Source organism: Myxine glutinosa, chromosome 6, assembly GCF_964187855.1.
Source record: "Myxine glutinosa chromosome 6, kmMyxGlut1.1, whole genome shotgun sequence".
NCBI lineage: Eukaryota > Metazoa > Chordata > Myxini > Myxiniformes > Myxinidae > Myxine > Myxine glutinosa.
The window spans coordinates 186,317,880-186,344,099 of record NC_136266.1 but is presented as its reverse complement, the minus strand read 5'-3'; the positions used below and the strand labels follow the sequence as shown (position 1 = coordinate 186,344,099).

Genomic DNA, 26,220 nt, shown 5'->3' with positions numbered 1-26,220 from the left:
AATCAGCGGACGGCTCACTTCGCCTTCGCCCAGCAGACGCCAATATGATGGCGTCGTAAGATGGCGTCGTAAGATGGCGTCGTATCGGCAGTTAATCGGATGCTTTTGGGCCCCAAAGTCAGCTAATTCAGATTTTTCGAGTATGTCTGTACGTGATAAACAAAGAGCGCGGTTCGTAGATCGTAAATCCATTAGTGCCGTGGGCATCAGGGTCACTGGGTGCGGCGTAAAAGGGATAACAAAGTCGAGTCCTTACGGTATTATTATATAGATAATCTTCTTCAGATGGCATATTTCCGAGCTGCCTCTATAAATGGCAACGAATCTGCTACCATTCGATGGAGTTTTACTTACTGCAACATCCTTTGGTATTATAATTCTCTTAGCTTGAAAGGACTCCTCGAAAAGTATGGAAAACGATATTCCCATGTAAAAGAATGGGACTGGGGTAGCCGTGGCTATGACTGTCAATCAGCTTGATGGGGGCGGAGCTGCTAGACACATTTGCCTCAGTGTCGGCTTCATGCGTGATAATGTTACGTGGCATCAAATAATACCATTTTACAAATTTTATCAAATCAAATAATACAAATAACAACAACAGGCATTTTTAAGGCCATTTTCCCTGCTAGAGCGTGGCATCAAATAATATCAGCAGAAATATCATGTCTCGGGAAATGCCCCCACATTCGCAGATTCGACATTCACGGAACTTTCCAGGAATGTATCCCCCGCAAATATAGGGATCTGACTGTATCAACAATTTCAAGCAGTCTCATAGATTATATGCATTTAAAAAACATAAAGTTATATTGTGAACTTTTCTGTTTGAGATAAATCCACACTGACTACATCTACGTATCATTTAAATACACTTTTACGTGAGACACACATCTCACGCAACTGCACAAACGATCTATAAAATTCAATTGGTTTGGCATTTTCATTAACAGGAACTTCATTACACAAGCTCTTCCCCATCATATGAAACACTGTTTACTGTAAACTTTGAAACAGACAGAACACTTTTCACAGCAATGATGTCACATCACACAAGAGTACAAGATTATGTCACTCCCATTTCAAACACTTTTGGTGAACTGCAAGTCTTTTATCTTTACCCAGAATAAAGAGTTATGGTTAACCATGAGCTGCCATCATATATTACCACATTTGCCTTTATATGTTTTCGTGTAAGGGGATTGGAACAAAACTGTAGAAATTATATGACATATTGGCTCGTGTAATTTTACTGTCCATACCGTTTTGAGATATCATGCTATATATCATTTTTGGCCCTATCACTCAATGGTGAAGAATCATTTAAAGGTTCTCAGATCTGGATCTTCACCAAAATCTAATTAATAGACAGATAGACAAACAAACAGACAGGGGTGAAAACATAACTTCTGTCCACCTTCAATGGAAGAGGTAATTATGAAGTGGGTGCTGGGCATAATGAAAATGGCAGTATTCATCCAAAGTATTTGTCATATATGTAAAACTTTATAGACTTAATTGACAATGGTTGATCCTTCCGATAACCCTTCCTCCTTCCGCAAAGCAAACATAACAATGTTTATGTCTTTAATTAATAGTTATTTTTGAGTTTCTGTTATCATCCGTGAATCGAGTCCAATAACCCACTGTCCTGCAAAGAAACCTTCCTTCTAAACATATATTCTAGTGGTACTTTATGGGGGGGGATATAGGGAGGAGGAGAGAGTATGGATGTATACGCTTTTGGATGGATGCATGTCTGCCACCAACATAAAGGGGTAAACAAGACTCAGTGCATATATATATATATATACACCAATTGTAACATGTATAAAGCCCCGAAACAAACTATATAAAAATACAAATATTTACATTTGCATATGCTCTTTGTTCATATATGTTTATATGAGTCACAGATGTACATTTACATGCATGCTCTTTATTCATAATGTACCTTTATAAGATTTACATGCAAATACTAGTCTTCATACATGTGGTTTTCCTCTTTCCACTTCGACTTTAGTGAGCTATTTGGAGCAATCAGAATTCAAAAAGCGCTTCAATCATTACCAAACGTGCGAAGTACAGATATGTCAACTCTCAGAAATGAAAAAGTTTAAAAACAAGAAAGTTGGGCCAAATGTAATAGAAAACTTTAAACACATTTGAATACAGCCCCCTGTTCCTGAGATATATATTTTTTTGTATACAAGATCGAGGCTCGTGTAAGAGCTATCATCAATCACAAAAAACAACAAACGGACACACAAAACATACAAAAAAAGGGAGCGGGAGACAAGATGGGGAGAGAGAGGGAAGCACACAAGTACAACAGCAGAGAACAGGGACATCGGGAGATCTGTGGGAGAGAAGGGGCTTGGGGGGAGCAGGCATGGGAAGGTGGGGGGTGAGTGGGGGAGTGGGAAAGTATAAAACACATGGACACTGCTGGAACTTCCAGGAAAGAAAAAAGTCGGTATTTCAAAAAAAATAAAAAGTGGATTTGGGGTGAATTAACTGGGGTAGAAGAGATCAAGGTTTTGGATGGGGGAAGATAAGAGATGGTGGTGAACAACTGTTTTAATTGGACAGATTGGACAGGTTTTCTGGTTCTTGAGATTGGACAGGTTTTCTGGTTCTTGAGATTTGACAGGTTTTCTGGTTCTTGAGATTGGACAGGTTTTCTGGTTCTTGAGATTGGACAGATTTTCAGGTTTCTTGAGATTGGACAGGTTTTCTGGTTCTTGAGATTGGACAGGTTTTCTGGTTCTTGGGATTGGACAGGTTTTCTGGTTCTTGAGGTGACCAGGTTTTCTGGTTCTTGAGGTTGGACAGATTTACTGGTACTTGAGATTGGACAGATTTTCTGGTTCTCGAGATTGGACAGGTTTTCTGGTTCTTGAGTTTGGACAGGTTTTCTGGTTCTTGAGATTGGACAATGGACAGGTTTACTGGCTCTTGAGATTGGACAGGTTTACTGGCTCTTGAGATTGGACAGGTTTACTGGTTCTTGAGATTGGACAGGTTTTCTGGTTCTTGAGATTGGACAGGATTTCTGGTTCTTGAGATTGGACAGATTTACTGGTTCTTGAGATTGGACAGGATTTTCTGGTTCTTGAGATTGGACAGGTTTTCTGGCTCTCCTGAGAGTAGACACACACTTGTCGCGGGATTTGTGGAATCATCTGAGGTTGCGTTCAGTTGGATACCCCCAATAAAATCAGAGGTGGAGAAATGTGCTGTGATTACTGTTACGTGCTCCTCCCCAAACCCCGGTCACGGTGTACCTCCGAGCCCCGAAAGGAGTCACGGCAGAAAGATGTGCTATTATGTGTGCCAATGACCAATGGTGAAACCACACCAATCAGTTGATACCAAAAACCAAGTATTGTATTAAGATCACACAATAATAACAACTTGCATAAGTACAATAAAATCTCAATTGCACAACAAATACCATACAATTCCTCTGATGGTACCACCAGTTTCTTAACTCAACAACTCACGGTGCTCCACGTGAGCGAAATGTAACACCCCCGAAGTCACTGTCCCGGCACCAGGCCAAAGTCGATCCACGCTCCGGTGATCACAAGAAAAAGGTCGTATTGAGACCAGAACCCAGGACTGCTGACAGTCGACGCTGCTGAAGCTGCTGGGTGGGTGTCGGGCCGACGTCGGTCAGGCAAAAGTGCACCCACAAGGCGACTGGGAATTCACACCTTCGGTTCACCAGACAAGGACGCTGATATGAACGAGCAGCGGCTCCCAAGCGGAAAACAGCGAATTCCCAATCGAAATCCACGACACACACGCGAACCAGGCTAACGGCTGGGGCGCGGTGAAATGGCTGGATCGAGGTGAAATGGCGGACGGGCCCATAATGGAGGCGTACCTGCTCTCCAACAACGATTCACTTCGGAACCACAAAACCCGTCACGCTGGTTTATCTGTCACAGCGATAACGACTCTGTCACAGGAATCCCTTTCCCGGGGAAACCAATATTTGCTCTTGACCAACGTTCCCCAGCGTCCGCTCGATACCTCAAAGCAGATCAGCCTTTCTCTCCCGACCTCACTTGCTCCGCTTCCCCTTCCTCTTTTTCTTCTTCCGGTTTCTCCCGATCCATTTCGTTTTTCTTTTAAAACACTAATTTTTACTTTTGAAGACAGTTAGCTCCATTTCACTCAAACTATAACAATAATAGTAAAAGAAACTAAAAATGCTTCCAGTGGATGAAAACCACAAAGACGGAAGTGACGAATCCGTATCATTACACACATCAGTAATTTGAAAATATTTGTCCACAAGTCACGAGTAACAAAATGTAGTATGATACATTACAGAAATGTTTACAGATAGCCACACAAAATATTTTGCACATTCATTATCCTTGCCTGTTATTCCCATTGTTGCCTATTCCCTATTGCAAGACTCGAAATTAAAGGCTGCCCGGGGGAATGAAAATTTGGCGTCGGGCAACCAAAACAATTACTTGGTTGCCCGGTCAGGCAACCAAAACAATGACTTGGTTGCCCGGTCAGGCAACCAAAACAATGACTTGGTTGCCCGGTCAGGCAACCTCATTGTCATGCCTTGAATAGTCATATTGACAATATTGAATATGTATGTAAAAAATGATGTTTGATGGACAAAACAACTTCCTGGATTGATAATAAAAGTTAACAGTAACGTGGCTGTTAAGCGTGATCTTTTGTGTGAGCGCTTATGGAGGTAATCTAAAAGTGTGCATGTGTGTGAGGTAAGGTGATGCTTCTCCCGCTGATTTGTCATTATCTTTTGGTGGAAAATCCACTATACTGTTTCTCATATATTTATATGTTTATTCTTTGTTGATGTGATTTGAATGTGTTTGTTAAACTACATTTATATGATATTTTATGTTTGTTCAACTACATTTCAAAGCATGAAAACCACAAACAATATAATTAATTGTACAGTAACGGCTAGATGTTACAAGTTAAGAGAAACTAAAGAATTAATTACATGTAAAACCTCAAATATAGTTTACCTCTTGACCTGTAGCAAATGTGCGATGCAATATGTTGGTGCATTGATGGGTTGACTCACTGCCTGGACGCAACTGAGGTTGTGGATCTACTGATGTACCATCGATTGATGTGGATCCATGATCGAGGTTGTGGATCCGCCGTTTGGAGAGGCCCTGGGCTGAAAGGATTGAAACCTCGAGGAGGAACGGTGCCCAGCTGATGATCCATGCAGTCGGGGAACTTGTCAATTGCTTACAGGTTAAGGTTCTTGCTTTCGGTAGAGGAACTACGTTTGAGGTTTACAATTTAAATAAAGTTGAATATGGGATGTTGTGAAATTAACATCATTTACAACAATCCTTTAAATTATTTATATTTAAGTTCAGGAACAACCGATACTGTACAATTAATTAAGTGTGAGTGTGTGAGTGAGAGTGTGTGAGAGTGTGAGTGTGAGTGTGAGTGTGAGTGTGTGTGTGTGTGTGTGTGTGTGTGTGTGCGTTGCTGGATCCATGATTATATATGGCCCTTCACTAAGCTAACTGTGTATCCGACTTGAGCGAACATTTACCTTGGAAAACCAAAATAAGTTTGGATTGATGAGTAGTGCAGTGGTTGTGCTAAGGAGTAAAAAAAATTGATGCAACCAAAATATAACTCCGGGCAACCAACATTTTGAAATGGTATTGAGCAGTCTATTTCAGGGCAACTCCCCCAATTAAGTTAGTGTCGAGCACTATCTATTTGGGGGCAACACCCCCAATAAAGTTAGTGTCGAACAGTCTATCTTAGGGTAACACCCCCCAACAAAGTTAGTGTCGAGCACTGTCTATTTGGGGGCAATACCCCCAATTAAGTTAGTGTCGAGCATTGTCTATTTGAGGGCAACACCCCCAATAAAGTTAGTGTCGAACAGTCTATCTTAGGGCAACACCCCTAATAAAGTTAGTGTCGAGCACTGTCTATTTGGGGGCAATACCCCCAATTAAGTTAGTGTCGAGCACTGTCTATTTGAGGGCAACACCCCCAATAAAGTTAGTGTCGAATAGTCTATCTTAGGGCAACACCCTCCAATAAAGTTAGTGTCGAGCACTGTCTATTTGGGGGCAATACCCCCAATTAAGTTAGTGTCGAGCACTGTCTATTGCCCCAGTGACGGTAAATTACTCTTGATATACTCAATATACTGGAATACTCAATACCATTTTCACTATCTGCCATGATCTTTCTTGGGAAAACCACATTTCCAAGCTGGCCTCCAAAGCCAGTCGCCGACTGGGCATCCTCCGTCGTGCGAAGTCCTTCCTCGGCACACCTGAGCTCCTCACCACATACAAGGCTTTCATCCGCAGCTCAATGGAATACTGTTCTCCCCTATGGGCCGGTGCTCCTGCCTCACACCTAGCTCGGCTTCACGCTGTTGAAACCAAAGCTTTCAGAATTATTGGAATCTCCCGCGATGAAGCTATCTCTGAGGGCCTTTCACTCACTCACCGCAGGCAGGTAGGTGGTCTTTCTGTCTTCTACCGACTCCTCTCCGGCCTTGCACCCCCAGCTCTCTCTGTGCTCTGTCCCCCAAATATTCCTACAGGTCGCACAAGATCTGCCAGCAACCCTCTGATGGTTAAACTGCCGAAATCTCGGCTCTCCGCTCACCTTCACTCTTTCATTCCTCTTTTCTCCCGCCTCTGGAACAAACTCCCTCACTCCCTTCAATCCCACTCCTCCCTCCAGGTCTTTAAAACAGCTGTTCACCACCATCTCTTATCTTCCCCCATCCAAAACCTTGATCTTTTCTACCCCCGCTAATTCACCCCAGATCCACCTTGTTTGAAATTCCAACTTCTTTCCTGGAAGTCCTGGCAGTGTCCATATGTTTTATACCTCTCCCACTGCCCCCTTCCCACGCCCCCCCCCCCCAAAGCCCTCGCCCTCTCTCAGATCTCTCGATGTCTCCATGTCTCTCGGTCCCTGCTCTCAAATGTTGTGTTTGTGTCCTTCCCCCTCTCTCCCCATCTTGTCTACCGCTCCCTATGTTATATGTTTTATGTGTCGGTTTGTCTTTCTGTGTGATTAATGTTCGCTCTTTCACGAGCCTCGATATTGTATACAAAAAAAAAAAATATATATCAAAACAGAAATACACTTTGAAAATACATTTCACTCAAATGAGCTCGTGTTTAATTCTCTCTTTTTTAAGTTGTTTAATTACATCAGAAAAGTCACCCAAATGCACAAATGATGCATTTAATTTCAAGCTTTCGTTTAAGATGTAACATTTTCAGAATCATGATTTACAAAGCAAAACATAGTGAATGTTGATCAAACGTGTCATACTCGTTTCCAATGACTTCAGTTCTCTGTGATGTGCAGAGCAAGTTGAACAATGGATGAAGCCTTGCTTTGTAGTATGTGACCGATTTTGTTTCTTTAATTCCAACATTGCAATCAAAGATGGAATAAATGTGATCTATGGTTTGATATTCACAAAACGGACAAGGAAAGCTGGTGTGTAATGTGATGTCACTTGACATCAGTTTGAACCCGAGCGAATGGACACGTGAGACCAACATTGCGTCAAAATACTGAAAAAGTGTAAACTTTCATGCCATATCAATTTTTGCACATTTGTGCTGTAACAGGGAAGCATGCAATTTAACAACGTGTAAATATATTTGCCTTTTTTTTCGAGAAATTACAGAAACAGAACCAGTGCACACAAAGAAAGAATGTGCATGCCATACGCATACGGTTGCCAGTCACGCCATTATGAGTAGCAAGCAACGCACTTGGCCACACGTGTAGCGTTAGCGTAGGTCTACGCAGTTTGCAACTACAGCGCTGTACTTCAGCATCCCCAATACAACGTAAAATATACTTCGCTACATGAAGGCAATTTCAAGAGCAGACGAACTTCAATGTTTCTCGAAACCTGCAAGCTTGGTTACAACAGGGCTTGATGCACCGTCTGTCCATGCCGCTAACAAGGAAATACAGAAAGCTGTAACGGGCAAAGGTCCTGTATGAGCATGTGCCAGCGATTCTGAAGAATGGAATGAATACAAATATCCAATTGATGCTCCAGGAAACCAATAAAATTTATGAATTACTGAACTTTCCCATCGGATTTTGCAATTCGTATTCATTGGTTCCGTAGTGCTGCGTTGCTTGAGGATTTTCATTGGTTCCATATAATTTCCACAAGGTTCACTCATATTCGTCAACAATAAAGTAATTTTTGATACTTGTTTCTCTTCAGTTCTGATTATACTGCAATTTATTTTCACCCTACGTAAACGTTCACTGTGCTTTCAATCCTGTGGGAAGGCAATGCCTCAAAACAACTTGCATTCCTCTCCTGGAAGGCAAATCCAACTGAACGCAACCTCAGATCATTCCACAAAGCCTGCGACAAGTGTATGTGTCTACTCTCAGGAGAGCCAGAAAACCTGTCCAATCTCAAGAACGAGAAAACATCCTTCGGATATCAAATCCTTCCTCTTCTCCAATGGCTTGATCTCTGATCATCAATTTGGTTTCAGACCAGGTCACTCTTCTCTGGACGTGCTGCTTCTGCTGTCTCAACAATGGATGGAGGTCCTCAGTGCCAAACAGGAAATCAGAGCTGTCTCCCTTGACACATCACGTGCCTTCGATACAGTCTGGCACCCCGCTCTGCTCACCAAACTCTCCTCCGATGATATCCATGGAAATCTCCACGCATGACTTGCGGACTTCCTCTCTTGTCGTAGTCAATGTGTGGCCCTGAATGGATTTCTCTCATCTCCCCTTCCTGTTCAGGCTGGAGTTCCCCAAGGCAGTGTTCTGGGCCCTGTGCTTTTTCTGATCTTCATCAATGATCTCTCCGACTCTCTGGAAAATCCTGTCTATCTCTTTGCTGATGACTCCACTCTCTGCCGCTCCATACCTCATTCCTCAGATCGGCAGTCTGCAGCCTCCTCACTCTCTGCAGACCTGGACAAAATCACAGACTGGTCAAACAAGTGAAACATGTCTTTCAATCCTGACAAATCTCACACCCTCACTATGTCTCTCCGAAAAGACCGACTGCACAACCCTCCCATCTACTTTCTCAACAATCCTCTCCAAGAAGTTCTGTCACTCAAGCTTTTGGGCCTCACTATCTGCCATGACCTTTCATGGGAAAACCACATTTCCAAGCTGGCCTCCAAAGACAGTCGCCGACTGGGCATCCTTTGTCGTGCGAAGTCCTTCCTTGGCACACCTGAGCTCCTCACCACATACAAGGCTTTCATCGGCAGCTCAATGGAATACTGTTCTCCCTTCTGGGCCGGTGTTCCTGCCTCACACCGAGCTCGTCTTCACGCTGTTGAAACCAAAGCTTTCAGAATCATTGGAATCTCTCGCGATGAAGCTGATTGTGAGGGCTTTTCAATCACTCACCGCAGGCAGGTAGGTGGTCTTTCTGTCTTCTACCGGCTCCTATCCGGCCTAGCTCCCCCACCTCTATCTGTGCTCTGTCCACCAAATATTCCTACAGGTCGCACAAGATCTGCTAACAACCCTCTTATGGTGAAATTGCCAAAATCAAGCCTCTCTGCTCACTTTCACTCTTTCATTCCTCTTTTCTCCCGCCTCTGGAACAACCTCTCACTCTCTTCAATCCCACTCCTCCCTCCAGGTCTTTAAAACAGCTGTTCACCACCATCTCTTATCAAAAAACCCCATCCAAAAACCATAATCTTTTCTACCCCCGTTAATTCAACCCAGATCCCCTTTTTTGAAATACCAACTTCTTTCCTGGAAGTACTAGCAGTGTCCAGGTGTTTTATACCTCTCCCACCACCCCCCTTCCCATGCCTCCTCCCCCCAAGCCCTCTCCCTCCCACAGATCTCCCGATGTCCCTGTTCTCTACTGTTGTACTTGTGTGCTTCCCTCTCTCTCCCCATCTTGTCTGCCACTCCTTTTATGTTTTATGTGTCCGTTTTTTTTTAGTGATTAATGTTAGCTCTTTGTATACACAGCCTTGATCTTGTATATATAACCACCTTTAGAGGCCATTTTTCCCCGCAAGCGGGGGTTGGCCTTTTTCGGGAACCGTGGTTGTTGTTGTTTTTCGGTCCCCTTTTTGAAGCAATGTTTTACGGCCGGATGCCCTTCCTGACGCCAACCCTTTTTGCCGCCTTTAATGACAAACAGGGAATTACCAGTGAGCTGGTACTCAATTAGCCGACCTCGGAAGGATGACAGGCTGAGTCAACCCCCCTGGCGTTAATTCAGCGATCGACCGGGATTCGAACCCAGGATCCTAGGATCCTAAGCTGACACCCTAGCCGCTAGCCCAACATCAGCACCATCTATCTTGTATACACACAAAAAAAAAAAAGTCCAACCTCAAGAACCAGAAAACCTGTCGAATCTCAATAATAATTTCAAACTCGTCTCCCTCCTCTAAAACCTGGTGGCGCCTTGTCAAGTCTGTCTCTGGTGTATGCTCCCCTTCCATCCTTTCCCTCACCTCAAATGGCACCACAGCCAACCATTTGTAAGAAGGCTGAAGGCCTCAATTCTGTGTTTGCTTCCAAATCTTGTGTCCCTAACCCCTCTCACTCTGTACCCACCTTTCCCAGTCGTACCCAACTGTTCTTCAACTCGGCGGCTTTTGCGCCTGAGAAAGTAGAGATGTTTCTGGCAAGCTTAACTCTGATTCGGCAACTGAACTGGACGGCATCAGCTCACGTGTCCTAAATACCTGCTCTGCTGCTCTTGCACATCCTCTTTCTGCACTTTTCACCCTGTAATTTGCCCTCGGTAATCTTCCATCTGCTTGGAAGTCAAACAATATCACAGCATTACATAAAAAGGTGTAGAAACAGATCCTCTCAACGACAGACCAATCAACCTGCTCCCAATCATCAGCAAGGTCATGGAATACATATTCACAGTTGACATAAAATCATTCCTTTACTCCAACAGTCTCATCTCAGATCATCAATTCAGATTAAGAACTGGTCACACTCCACCTTGGACATGCTGCTTCTACTCTCCCAACATTGGATGGAGGCCCTCAATATCAGACCTCAGATCAGGGCGGTCTCTCGATATATTTCGGGCATTCGGTACAGTCTGGCTCTCCGCCTTGCTATCCAAACTGTCTACCAAATAAATCCAAGGCCAACCCCACTCTTGGACTACTGATTTCCAACACTCTCTCAGCCAATGTGTTGCTCTGAATGGAATCCTTTCCTTCAGTCTCCCTATCAAGGGTGGAGTGCTTCAATACAGTGTTCTTGGCCCAGTCCTATTCCTGATTTTCATAAATGATATCTATGACCGATGATGACTATCTCTTTCCTGATGACTCCACACTCTGCCGTGACATCCCGAATCCTTTAGACAAGACGGTAGCAACCTCTTTCCCTATTTTTAACCTTTTTACAAAATCACATTCTGGTCAAACAATTGGAATGGCTTAACCCTGACAAATCCCACGCTCACTTTCTCTCTCCGAAAGGACCGTTCCGCAAACCCTCCCCTCTACTTTTTCAACACCTCCTTCGAAGAAGTTCTGTCTCAAACTCATGCGTTTGATCTCTCTTGGGCAAGCCACATTTCAAAGTTGGCCTCGAAAGCCAGATGCCAACTGGGCATCCTCCGTCGTGAAAAGTACTTCCTTGGCAAACCTGAGCTCCTATCCATCTACAAGGCTTTCATCCGCAGCTTGATGGAGTACTGCTCTCTCCCCTTTGGGCTGGCTCCCCAGCTTCACACCTTGCTCAGCTTGATCCCATGGAAACCAAGGGATTTACAAACTTCTTGTCCTTCAAGGTCATTGGAATATCTCGCAATGAAGCTTTTCTATGGGCCTATAACTTTGCCATCGCTGACAGGTCAGTGCTCTCTGTCGTCTTCCACCTCCTTTCTTGCACCCTCTGCCCTTTCCATGCTTTGTCCCCTCCCTCCCCAGGAATGTGCAGAATGCATGTGGTCCACCAGCAACCCTCTCCAAGTGAAACTGCCAAAATCCAGAACCACTGCTCATCTCCACTCATTTGTTCTTCCTTTTTCCACCTGTGGAACCAACTTCCATTCTCTTCAATCTCATTCTTCCCTCAAGGTCTTCAAGACAGCTGTTCCTCAAACCACCTCCTCAAATCATCCACCATCCAAAACCATGATATTTTCTACACCCTTTAAACCACCCCCTCCCCTCCCCAAATTTGCTTCTTCTGTGTCCATCTTGTCCACACCTTCCATACTTCCCTACCCTCATCGTTTCCCACATTCCATGTTTGTCCATCACCGTCTATTTCTATTTTCTCGCTCAGCCTTGCCATTGGCTTTTCTCCCTTCTCCTCCTGCTGTTCCTTTTGTTATGTTGCATCCTGATCAACTCTATCCATGTTCTAGCTCTTCCATGAGCCTTGACAATGTATACCAAAAATAAAATAAAAGGTGAGCATCGTTGAGATTTCCATGTGATTTGCACCCGCTGTGCAAAATTAAAAACAAGCAAACACGATTTCATGTTGCTCAGCCCAAAAATTATATATTAATTGATTTACTAAACCTCAGCTTTGCCCTCAGTTTTACAAACTTCAATTATACTCGACATTTGGCAATTTTGCAACAAAATAATCGGAATCCACCTTTTGGCAGAAGTGTGATATGTCCAAATTGTAAAACGACATCGTGAGAGATGAAAATTATACCGGCAATGAAACAAAAAAATTACTTTCCGCTTAACCAAATGTATTCTGATGATGAAAATGAGAGGGGAAAAAACCATGTACAGTGTTCCCTTCTGAAGTAAACAAAGGTGCACCTGAGAAATCCTCACAACTGTTGCAATGAAAATCTAAATACACAGGTATGCATAATAATTTCACATTTCAATCATGTACTTCGGACATTAAAATATTAGGGCTGACAGGATGGCCTAGAGGTACACTAGCTCTAAGCAATCTAGCCTGGGTTTGAATCCCGATGTGTGTGCCGGTGTTCGGAGCGACGTTAATCGGGCGTCCTGTCTGCCAGCATAAGTTGGCGGACGTTAAAGATCTCACGGTGTCCTTCGCTAAGAGTAGGGAAGCTACCCCCAGCATCCTGGCCAAATTCCAAGTTCCTGCTATAACCTCCAGGGGCACTGCATCAGCAGCGCTGCCACACCCTCAGTCAATGATGCCACTCATAGCCTTGTGCCGCAAATGAACGAAGATGAAGAATATTAAAATATATTGTTTTTAATAAACATTTAAAAGTATTTTGATAGAGTTTTGAAGAATTGTTATATGTTAACATGTCACTGCTGCAATGAGTGTATTAAAGCACATGATAGTAACTTCTGGTTGCAGATAAACAGCATTTACACACACTGTTGTAATGGTGTGGAAACAGCAATGGATGTACAATCAGTTACCCTTTTCTTGCCAGGCTCAGACTCGCGAGAGCTGTAATTATCAGGCAGTTGCAGGTAATCGTCCATGCATTGCCCGGTCTCAGAGACTCCTCTCTTCCGTTTACATCCAGCTCTCAGCCCATCCAGCTTGTCTGTAGAAGCACAAGCATGATTAGGCACACAAATCATCACACACACAGCAACATTCAATATCCAGCACAAGCACCATCTACTGCTTACCTGCACAACTTCACAACAAAGTACATCAAAGGAACCCCATAAATACATGTTATACAACGTCTTGGCAAGAAAGAAATGGTGTGCTTGACGTCCTGATGAAGGACGATGTGCTCTTGATGCTGCTGAATGAAAAACTAGCGTTGAGAAATTGCATTGAGCAACACGGAATGCACACAGCACATGGTCCTCCTTTTCCCGAGTGCAGGTCGACCCGAGATAAACCTTTGTGAAGCAAAGTTTAATAACACTAGGCAGTGTGCTCATGCAGCAACAAAAGCACGTGGGCCGACAAGTGGAGAACATTCATGGTAAACCAAAACAAGCTTGGATAGATTAATCAGCAACAGATAGAATTGTCTATTACAACAATTATTATTGTTAACAATTTATATTAATTGTCTATTATAACAATTATTATATTACAACAATTACAATTGTCCATTACAACAACAGATAGAATAACAACAAAACACTCAGCAAAGAGATAGAGAGGATTTTCAAGAGAGTCGGAGAGATCATTGATGAAGACCAGAAAAATCACAGGGCCCAGAACACTGCCTTGGGGAACTCCAGCCTGAACAGGAAGGGGAGATGAGAGAAACCCATTCAGGGCCACACGTTGACTACGACGAGAGAGGAAGTCCGCCAGCCATGCGTGGAGATTTCCATGGATACCAAAGGAGGAGAGTTTGGTGAGCAGAGCGGGGTGCCAGACCGTGTCGAAGGCACGTGATATGTCGAGGGAGACAGCTCTAATTTCCTGTTTGGCATTGAGGACCTCCATCCATTGCTGAGAAAGCAGAAGCAGCATGTCCAGAGTAGAGTGACCAGGTCTGAAACCAAATTGACGATCAGAGATCAAGCCATTGGAGAAAAGGAAAGATTTCATATCCGAAGCAATGATGGATTCCATGACTTTGCTGATAATTGGGAGAAGGCTGATTGGTCTGTAGTTGTTGGGATCTGTTTTTGCACCTTTTTGTGTAAAGCGGTGATGTTGGCTGATTTCCAAGCAGATGGCAGATGACCTTGAGCAAAAGAGAGGGTGAAGAGAACAGAGAGGGGGAGTGAAAGAGTGGAAGAACAGGATTTTAGGACCCGTGGGCTGATGCCGTCAGGTCCAGTTGCAGAATCAGAGTAAATTTATTTAGTTTATTGTTATTTTCAATTATTCTTTTATCCAAATTGATCTAATGGCTAACTGTTTTAATGAGGGTCTGCTGGTATAATTCAAGATGATGACCGATCAACACATACCAAACAAATGCAGACCAAACAAGAACGGCACTCAGTAGAGAGCATACCTACGCCTGGTTGGCCATTTGACTCAATGGTGAAGAATCACTCAAAAAATTAAATAATGCTCATATCCATATCCATATTCAGATCTTCACCAAAATCGAATCGACCTTGTCACACACACAACCTGTCCACCATGTTTCATCCAAGTCCATCCATAACTTTTTGAGACATTCCGCAATGTTTAGTTTTTGGCCCTATCTCCCAATGGTGAAGAATCACTTAAAAAATTAAATAAATCTCATATCCAAATCCACATTCATATCTTCACCAAAATCGAATCTATTTGTCCTTGTCAGACATCCAACCGGTCCACCAAGTTTCGTCCAAATCCGTCCATAACTTTTTGAGATATCCTGCTATGCATCGTTTTTTGCCCGATCACCCAATGGTGAAGAATCACTTAAAAAATTCGACGAGCCGGATCCGAATCCGGATCTTCACCAAAATCTAATCATTTCATCCTTGTGACATACGCTACATCTCTGACAAATTTTGTCCGAATCCGTCCATAACTTTTTGAAAACATTTTGTTCACAAACAAAGAAACAAACAAACAGACAAACAGACAGGGGTGAAAACATAACCTCCATCCACCTTTGGTGGCCACACCACATTCATAGAACTTTACATATGAGGAGCATTCAAAAAGTTAAACAAACAATGTGCTTGAAACAGTACAAGACAGGCCCAATCTTTACCTCCACAACAGAAGGTGGACACAGGTTATGGTTTCACCCCTGCCTGTCTGTTTGTGAGCACGATATCTCAAAAACGCTATCGATGGATTCAGGCAAAACTTGGAGGACAGGTTGGGTGTATGACAAGGACAAAATGATTCGATTTTGGTGAAGTTCTGAATCCGGATCAGGATACAATGATTTTTAAAGTGATTTTTTCACCATTAAGAGACGGCTAAAAACGATACATAGCTCGATATCTCAAAGTTGTGGATGAGTTATAACTAAACTTGGTGGACGAGTTGGCTACGTGACAAGAACAAGCCAATTCGATTTTGGTTCGGGTCCGGGTCCACTTTTGGCCTATCAGGTGGATACAAAACCTAAACTGTTTAGCCTGGCGGAGGTTAAAAAACCAAGCTCTATCAAGTGCCGCTCCACTTTGTGGTCAAACTCCATGCATACTTGCACTGCATACAATCCAAAGTAAAAAGTTTGCATGTATTGGAGTAATTGTGAGTATCCAAGAATCTATCATTATTTGAATGCCCCAAGTAAACACAGGTATTGCAGACTTTTTGAGATCCAATGTTTCAGGCAGACATTGCAGTCCAGCTGGAATGGTTTCCCCCTTTTTTAGAGAAAATGGTCGTTAGGTTTTCAAGTTTCTATAGCATACCGACCGACCGACCTTCCAAACACAACCTCCTCTAATATTTATCCAGATATTTTTGCATTTCATAAAAATACATCATCCGAAGTTCAACACCCTCAAGTTTAATTAATTAAAGGCTGCTGATATATAATAGCCTCAACGTCTTTGAGACAAAGTTTGATTAAATAATGGCATATGAGTAAAAAGGAAATAAACTGTCACACCAACATCTTAAAGCAAAGATATCTGCATTCTGCAAATTAAAAAAAACACCAAAGTGAATCTCAAAAAAAATGGTTTAAAGAGTGTTTACAGTGTTACACCATGCAACCATACTTTTGTGATCGGTCATCAATAGGTTATGCAGGTGTACACAGAGTGAATGTCAAGGTGGGCATGGAGCCACCTGATCGGGATGTGTCACTATTTGTTTTGCTATCTCTCAACACTCCATTGCTATTTCCTTAACCTCCAAAAAATTTTGCAGCTTCAGCAAAAACACATTTTATGTGCTACCCCTTTTGTACAAGGGCCTATTGAGAAGAAATGCCTCCTCTTCTTTTTCTCCAAAAAAGGTAAATCATACTAAAATATGCAATTTGGTGTCTGTCTGTCTGATGACAAAGCGCAGTCCACACATTTGTTCTTCCCACAACTGGGTGCACAGTTTCGTGATTCTGACACGAGCACATTAGTCACAATGGCCGAAAGCACCATGACATTGTCAGTACTGTTAAGTTGGGATGACTGACTGAAGATGAGATGAGATGACTGGATATGACGATGTGACTGGAGATGAGATGGATAGGACGATGTGACTGGATATTACTGGAGATGAGATGACTGGATATGACAATGTGACTGGATATGACTGGAGATGAGATGACTGGATATGACAATGTGACTGGATACGACTGCAGATGAGATGGATATGATGATGTGACTGGATATGACTGGAGAGTAGATGACTTGATATGATGATGTAACTGGATATGACTGGAGATGAGATGACTGGATATGACTGGAGATAACTGAAGATGAGATGAGTGGTATTGACTGGAGATGACTGAAGATAAGATGACTTGAGATGAGATGATGATGTGACTGGACATGACTGGAGATGATGATGTGACTGGATATGACTGGAGATGAGATGGCTGGATATGATGATGTGACTGAATGTAACTGGAGATGAGATGGCTGGATAAGACTGGAGATGAGATGGCTGGATATGACTGAAGATGAGATGGCTGGATATGACTGGAGATGAGATGGCTGGATATGACTGGAGATGAGATGGCTGGATGTGACTGGAGATGACTGTAGGAGACTGAAAATGAGATGACTGGATATGACTGGAAATTACTGAAGATGTGATCACTGCATATGATTACATGACTGGAGGTCTGCAGATGAGATGAGTGGATATGACTGGAGATGATTGAAGATAAGATGACTGGAGATGAGATGACTGATGACGATATGGCTGGAGATGAGATGACTGAAGATATGACTAGAGATGAGATGACTGAAGATATGGCTGGAGATGAGATGACTGGAGATGAGATGACTGAAGATGAGATGACTGGATATGACTGGAAATGACTGAAGATGTGATCACTGTATATGAAAACATGACTGGAGATGACTGAACATGAGATGACTGGATATGTCTGCAGATGACTGATATGACTGGAGATGAGGTGACTGGAGATGACATGACTGGAAATGAGATGACTGGAGATGAGATGACTGGATATGACTGGAGATGGCTGAAGGAGACTGAAGATATGACTGGAGATGATATGCCTGGAGATGAGATGACTGGATATTACTGGAGATGACTGAAGATGAGATGACTGGAGAAGTCATGACTGGAGAAGTGATGACTGGATATGACTGGAGATGGCTGTAGGAGACTGGAGATGAGATGACTGGAGATGAGATGACTGGATATGACTGGAGATGACTGGAGATGACTGAAGATGCAATGATGTGATGACTGGATATGACTGAAAATGAGATGACTGAATATGACTGGAGATGATTGGAGACATGATGACTGGATATGACAGGAGATGAAAGTTGGGTGCACCATTACGACACAGAGTAAGAGACGGCCAATGGAGTACCGCCACAAAGGATCACTAGCCGCAACTGGCTTTGTCAGATTTTTATCTCTTCCCCAAACTTAAGGAACCCCTTTGTGGAAAATATTTTTCTTCCGTCTATGATGTCAAGGCCGCAGTGAAGTGCTGGTTAAATCAGCAGGCCGCACAGTTCTATCTTGACAGCATCACAAAACTACTCGAACAGTGTTGATCATGATGAGAAAAAAAAATGCACCATGGTAGAATAAAGATCAATGTTAGTATCTGTCTTTGGTTCATTCGAATATCTTTACCCGTTTTGGAGAAAAATAATAGGAGGCATTACTTTTATTATTCCCTATATAGGAAGAATTACTTTTCTTCTTCCCATATATTAATCTTCCATGACAAACCACCCCACCACCACCACCACTACTACTACTACTATTACTATTACTACTACAACTAGATTCAGATTTCCCCCACACCCTCTTCCCAACTCTCCACCCTTTGACCTGCAATATTATTGAATCTGCTTCCTTTCCCCCCAATTCAATAACTACACAGAATCCTCTCTTACCCACAAGGTTTAATCATCAATTTCTTTTATTCTTCCAATTCCCGGATCTAAAACCAAAGCACCTTTTTCACCAACAAATCACCACCAGAAGTGCAATAGAAGATCTACACCAGACATTTTCTACACTTCTCACAATAGTCGACCTGCTTCCTCTCTTTTTCAACCAGGCTGACAAACAAAAGCCATTGTACATACACACACTGCAACGTTTCTGCACAAGGCACTACCTTTCCCTCGATCTCGACCTCATGATCTTATCAAAACCACGTGCATGCTTGACCAAGGCAATGCATGCACTCTCTCCTTGGGATCCACAAATAAAAATGGCTTCCCAACTTCTCACAACAATTCTGTTTAACACTCATTTTTGAATGTTTTGAAGGATCAAAATAAAAATCAGTACCATCACACATACCGTGCTGAAAACATTCCCTCATTGTGCAATCTGTTAAATAATAGCAAATTTCCACAGAGAACAAAACCTACCTAGCTGTTCTTCAGAGGTGTCCATTTCCCATTTGCTTTTTGGAATATAACCCTGAATTACAGAAAGGAAAAGATTCTCTCCTGTTAGCAGAAGGCACGGTTATCAAGCGGCAAGCATAAGCTCACCTTTTCCAATGAACACAACTGAGTAAATCAAAAGCACGAGAGATGGTCGAGCATCAAATAGTTGGCAAATATAGCAGGATTTCCACAACACGATGACAAAATTAGTACATTGGAGGGAGGGGGATGGGGGCAAGAGATAATTGCATGGCACCAGCTACCCTACCCCTTCGATTTCCTCCTCTTCATTCAGTTCCTTCAGCTTGTTTGGCTCTTTTGAGTTCTTAGGCTCTTTTGGCTCTTCTGCTTCAGCTGTTGGCTCAGAGTCCTCCATCTCCACCTGTATTCGTGTTCCATGTTTGGTGATTCAACAAATTAACATTTACAGCAACCTGAAAGCCAAACATGTGCCTTGTCTTGAATTTCAAGCATCAAAATAAAGCTCCCGCCCCATAAAGAGACCAATACGAGCACGGCTTCCTCAAAGACGCATCATTCGAGTTCTGCGAGCATAAGCAGTAAAACCAAAGCCTCCTCTCACCAGCTCTCATTGATCTTAATGATTTTGATTCCCAACGATTACCTCTTCAATCGCAGCATCCTGCAGCAGGGAGCGTATGTCGAGTCGAGTCATGTGTTTTGGTGTCGCTTCCCATGATTCTGCCACCTGAAATATCAGGATCAGAGCCATTATTTCCAGACAAGAATAATTGCCTCTGCCGCTTGCAACGTGATCGCTTCTTCACTTTCTTCCAAAATAATGTGGGAAAACGCAAGCACGGTGAAAACACAATTGTCATTTTTCTGCCAAAGCATATCAACGTACCTGCATGATGTCCTGCAGTTTGTGGCCGTGCACATTTCTCTTTGCACAGGCTGGTGCATCTGCCGCCAGCTCTGCAAAGTACACCTAGCCAAAAGAGATTGATGGAGGAGAATATGCCATGAATAAAAAGATATAAAACTCAATAAAACCAATGCCTACATTTAGATTTATTATCACATCAAATCTGCAAGATTCTACATAGTGACGGCGCTAGCAAGGATATGTTTGTTGTGAAACCTCAAAGCCCTTGGTCTTTGCTGCACTCCAGAATGGCTCAAAGTGCTGTACATGGTCATTTACAGCATCAATGATGATAAAAGGAAAAAAGCCATCATCCAGCGTTTTCTTGAATGTCTTCAACATGCTGGCACGGTACGTCTCCACCATTTCGGCCTCAAACTCGTACTCCATAACCTGTCAGCAATTAGGGTGCAGTTATGAACCACTCGGTGAAGGGTTCTGGGAAGAGGAAGAAGATGAGGTAAACAATGCACGGCGTTTACGTCTCACCTTTAGTTTTATCTTACGTCCAGTATCAGGGTCTCGCTCTTCCTTTTCCATCTCAGTGATGAAATAATCATCAAGACTGAGCACTCTGGGAGAAGGCCCACCTCCCTCAACCTCACGATCCTAGAGAATATATTAAAAAAAAAAAAGAAGAATATATGTACATAGTTATTTAAACAGGTGAGAAAAATTAACTTCTTGCACCACAATATCTTCATTTAGATACATGTTACAATGTTGACTTGCAATGAAGAAAGAAAAGCTTGAACAGATACAAAGTCTCTGTCATGAAAAAGAGAACATTTGATAAGACCACAAATGTCTCATGATTATATGAGTTCAGAAATACAGATGACACGATAGAAACATTATTTTTTATACAAGTAACGTGCCACGTGTCCTGTGGTGAGGGAGCTCCCTTGCATCCTGGGCTGTGGTAAGGCAGCTGCCCCTGAAGCACCTGGCCTTCTCTTCCAGGAAATCAAATCCGACCAAAGGCAACCTCAGATCTTTCACAAAGCCCACAACAGGTGTGTGCCCACTCTCACCATCTGTCCAACCTCAAGAATGAACTTTCAAACTTGTCTCCCTCCTCTAAAACCTGGTGATGCCTCGTTAAGGTGGCACCTTGTCTAGACTTGCATCCTCTGCCCTCCGTGCTTTGTGGAGTATGCTCTGCCCTCTGGTGTATGCTCCCCTTCCATCCCTTCCCACTCTTCAAATGGAGGGTGGAAAGATGGCCGAATGCCTCAATTCTGTGTTTGCTTCAAAATCTTGTGTCCCGAACCCATTCTACTGATGTTGGTATCTGTCTTTGTTTTCTTTAAATATCCTTACCTGTTTTGGAGAAGAAGAATAGGATGCATTACTTTTCTTCTTCCATATATAGAAATAATTTCTCTAATGGGAAGGATTACTTTTCTTCTTCCCATATATTAATCTTCCCTCGACTACTGCATCCCTCTTCTTCTTCCTCCTCCTCCTCTTCTACTACCCAGCTCCTGCACTCTGTGTCCTCTGGACCTGACAAGGTGGAGAAGTTTCTGGCAACACTCAACTCTGACTTCTGCTACTGAGCTTGACGGCATCAGCTCACATATCTTTAGAACCTGATCTGCGGCACATATCCTAAGAACCTCATAAGCACTTACTCTTTCTGCTCTTTTCGCCCATTTGCCGTAGATCATCATCCATCTCCTTGGAAATCAGCCAACAACACAGCATTCCATTTAAAAGGTGGAAAACTGATCCCCTTACTTACTGACCAATGAGCTAACTTCCAAATATCAGCAAGGTCATGGTCCATTTGGTGTTATAGCCATTTTTTTTTTTTTGTATACTGAATCGAGGCTCGTGAAAGAGCTAACATTTACTTCACAAACATATCGACCAGACAAACAAAATACACAAAAAGAGGGAGCGGAAGACAAGATGGGGAGAGAAGGGGAAGCACACAACCACAACATTTGAGAGCAGGGAGATGTGTGGGAGGGAGGGGGCTTGGGGGGAGGAGGCGTGGGAAGGGAGGGGGGTGGGAGAAGTATAAAACACAAGGACACCAAGGACTTCCCGGACAGAAGTTGGTATTTCAAAAAGTGGAATTGGGGTGAAATTAGCGGGGGTAGAAAAGATCAAGGTTTTGGATGGGGGAAGATAAGAGATGGTGGTGAACAGCTGTTTTAAAGACTTGGAGGGTGGAGTGGGATTGAAGAGAGTCAGGGAGTTTGTTCCAGAGGCGGGAGAAAAGAGGAATGAAAGAGTGAAGGTGAGCAGAGAGTCTTGATTTTGGCAGTTTAACCAAAAGAGGGTTGCAGGCAGATCTTGTGCGACCTGTAGGAATATTTGCGGGACAGAGCCCGGAGAGAGCTGGGGGGGCAAGGCCAGAGAGGAGTCGGTAGAAGACGGAAAGACCACCAACCTGCCTGCGGTGAGTGAGTGAGAGGCCCTTGGAGTTAGCTTCATCGCGGGAGATTCCAATGATTCTGAATGCTTTGGTTTCAACAGCGCGAAGGCGAGCTAGGTGTGAGGCAGGAGCACCAGCCCAGAGGGGAGAGCAGTATTCCATTGAGCTGCGGACGAAAGCCTTGTATGTGGTGAGGAGCTCAGGTGTGCCAAGGAAGGACTTCGCACGACGGAGGATGCCCAGTCGGCGACTGGCTTTGGAGGCCAGATTTGAAATGTGGTTTTTCCAGGAAAGATCATGGCAGATAGTGAGACCCAAAAGCTTGAGTGACAGAACTTCTTGGAGAGGATTATTCAGAAAGTGGATGGGAGGGTTGTCCAGTCGGTCTTTTCGGAGAGACAACGTAAGAGTGTGAGATTTGTCAGGATTGAAAGACATGTTCCACTTGTTTGCCCAGTCTGTGATTTTGTCAAGGTCTGCAGAGAGTGAGGAGGCTGCAGACTGCTGATCTGAGGGATGAAGAATGGAGCGACAGAGAGTAGAGTCGTCAGCAAAGAGATAGAGAGGATTTTCAAGAGAGTCAGAGAGATCATTGATGAAGACCAGAAAAAGCACAGGGCCCAGAACACTGCCTTGGGGAACTCCAGCCTGAACAGGAAGAGGAGATGAGAGAAACCCATTCAGGGCCACACGTTGACTACGACTAGAGAGGAAGTCCGCCAGCCATTCCACGAGCCTCGAATGTACACAGCAAAAAGAGAGTCATTCCACAAATCCTTGTAAAACCGAACAAATCAGTTATTTTTAGAGATTCCTTAAACCAAAGAAGTTTGTCAAAAGATGAGAGGATGATGCACGAAAGAGAGAAAGGTCAACAATACATTTAGTAATAAAATATTTATTGAGAATAACAAAATTACAGCATTGAACTTCTGAAAATAGAAACACGACGATTCAAACCATTCCCATCCAGTTCAGGAAGCTTTAAATATCCCAGTAAAAGTGAAATTTCCAAAAAAATTCACTTCAGAGGAAATTAGAAAAAGTTGTTGTTGGAAAAGAAACAACACAAAATATGAAACTCACCCGGATAAGCCTGGCCACGTGCGTTTTGCCACTGCCCGGTAGTCCTCGCATTATTATCACAATCTGTAAAGACAGGACCAAGTGTGATGCATGTGCTGCTTCTGTCGATGGTGCTCTCGTTCTAGCGGTGCAATAACAGGCCACCAATTAAAGCAAAGGACAGGACACCCAGCTCTAACGATCATCCGAGAAACGGCACACCTTGTGATGCAACACTCAGCGCGTGACGCATCAATCTGGCAGTTTATAGTCGGGCAGCGGATTGAACCCAGATCAATCAGTGTAGAGGCAAGTGCGCTAACATCCTGTCAGACTTACGCAGTGCGTCATGGTATCAAAAGGTATGAATGCACAGAGAAGCTGCACTATGAACTTTTTGATCAATGTAAAAATACACTGCGGGTTTATTGGTTCCAAAAGTAAAACTCCACCATACAAATACATCGTACTTGGGTTGATATATGATGATGATTATTATTAGTTCATTGCTGATTTCACCGGAGGGGAATATAGATTTCCTCTGCGTCTGTCTGTCTGTCCGCCGTCCGTCCCACCTGTGTTTTTTAAGATTTTCCCCCCATAACCTTTATATTCAACTGAAACTTGGTGCATGGCTTTATCATGATAAGTTACAGAACACGATCGACTTTCAGGCCGTTTCACCAATTTTTCAGTTATGTCCTTTTTGGACTCGAAAATATCATGTCGATAGGGGACAAGCTTCTCGCCCTCGTTATTAGTCCCCTACCGGTGTACACCGGAGGGGACTATAGGTTTGCACGCCGTCCCTCCGTCTGTCAGTCCGTCACGCAAAGAACAGTTTTCCGGACTTTTTTTCAAAACTCTTAATGCTAATGATTTCAAACTTGGTACATGGTTTCCTCATGATAAGTTACAGATCAAGTTCGAACTTCACGACGTTTCGATCTTTTTGGACAAAGTTATGGCACTTTGAACTTTGGTAATTCTGATAATTCTGATGATCCTTAACTCAGTGCCGTTTTAAGTTTTAATTTCCTTTAAAAATGATTTTCTCTGCAATAATAGGACCGATTGAGATCAAATTTCACGTCATGCGTCACATGGTTTCAGAGTTATGACGTTTTTAAGCATGAACTTTTAAAACCAAGCCCCTCCCTCATTTTTGATCCAATCGAGGGGAAACTTCACATATCTGTACAGCATGTCAGTCTACTAAAATGTATTTTTGGAATTTGCGATATGTCACGTGGTTTGGCAGATACCGTTAATTAAACGAAAATATATATTAAAAATGGATATCTCTTGAATCGCTAGTACCTCAGACCATGAGTTGGTAATTATATAATTCACACTGCAATACGTGCAGGCTGCTCCACAGAGCGACCTTGCGGGCTTATCAGCGAGGCTAGGCGTGACACACTTGTGTCTCAGCATACCTCAGATCAAGATTGAAAACCAGCATCAACCGTGCATAAATTTGCAAATTCAATCATTTTTGACAAATGCATATGCTCCACAGGTTGGTCGGAGCGATGAAGAGGACAAGTTCTGGTGTGCGATAGAGAAGCTGATGGAAAACGTGAAAGATGAGGAAGTTGTTGTGGTAGGAGGAGACCTAAATGGACATGTGGGAAGGAGTATGGATGGTTTTGAGGGAGTTCATGGGGGTTACGGATATGGTGTGAGAAATAGACAAGGTGAAAGGATTTTGGAGTTTGCTGATGGAGCTGATTTGTTGATTTGTAATACTCAGTTCCAGAAAGAGGATAATAAGCTTGTTACATATACGTCAGGTGGGTCGACGACAACCGTTGACTACCTGATGGTGCGTAGGCGAGATATGGGGCACCTCCGGGCCACAAAGGTGATCCCGGGGGAGGAGGCTGTTTCACAGCACCACTTGGTTGTCTGCGACATAAGGGTGAAATGTGCGAGGAGAGCTCGGCGGGTGAAGTACCAACCGAGAATGAAGGTGTGGAGGTTGAAAGAGGTGACAGTAAGGGAGGCATTAAAAGAGAGGCTGAGTAGGGTAGAGGATGATGTGGTTGAGCTTGACCATGGTTGGATGTCAATGAAGGATAGTCTGTTGGGAGCCGTTGGTGAGGCATGTGGATGGACAAAAGGACCACCGAGGCACTCGGAAACATGGTGGTGGGATGAGGAAGTTGGAAAGCGGATTGACGAGAAGAGGAAGAAGTTCAAGGAGTGGCAGAAGGCAAAGTGTACGGGAGCAGAAAAAGCAGAGAATGAAAGTTATAAGGCAGCCAAGAAGGCTGCAAAGAAAGAGGTAGCAAAGGCGCAGGAGGCATGTAGGAAAATGTTCGGAGAACGCTTGGATTCGGAAGAGGGTCAGAGAGCGTTATTCAGGATTGCAAAGCAGATAGCTAACGAAAGGTGTGATGTGATGGGGGTGAGTTGCTTGAAGGATGAAG

General features: G+C 43.3%; 1 protein-coding gene across 5 annotated transcripts in view; it reads right to left on the bottom strand.

The window, feature by feature from the left end:
- Window positions 1-26,220, bottom strand: part of YLPM1 (YLP motif containing 1) — a 201,536-nt gene that overhangs the window by 20,639 nt on the left and 154,677 nt on the right. For 3 of the 5 annotated variants that reach the window (XM_078781005.1, XM_078781007.1, XM_078781006.1), the window contains 8 exons: window positions 23,807-23,869; window positions 20,821-20,940; window positions 20,548-20,724; window positions 20,311-20,394; window positions 20,068-20,151; window positions 19,711-19,824; window positions 19,422-19,473; window positions 13,413-13,543 (listed from right to left, as the gene is read on the bottom strand). In XM_078781005.1, coding sequence (XP_078637131.1) covers window positions 13,413-13,543; window positions 19,422-19,473; window positions 19,711-19,824; window positions 20,068-20,151; window positions 20,311-20,394; window positions 20,548-20,724; window positions 20,821-20,940; window positions 23,807-23,869 — 825 coding nt within the window. The remainder of the gene's footprint in view (window positions 1-13,412; window positions 13,544-19,421; window positions 19,474-19,710; window positions 19,825-20,067; window positions 20,152-20,310; window positions 20,395-20,547; window positions 20,725-20,820; window positions 20,941-23,806; window positions 23,870-26,220) is intronic. The other 2 variants (XR_013623920.1, XR_013623921.1) reach the window with 1 other exon arrangement.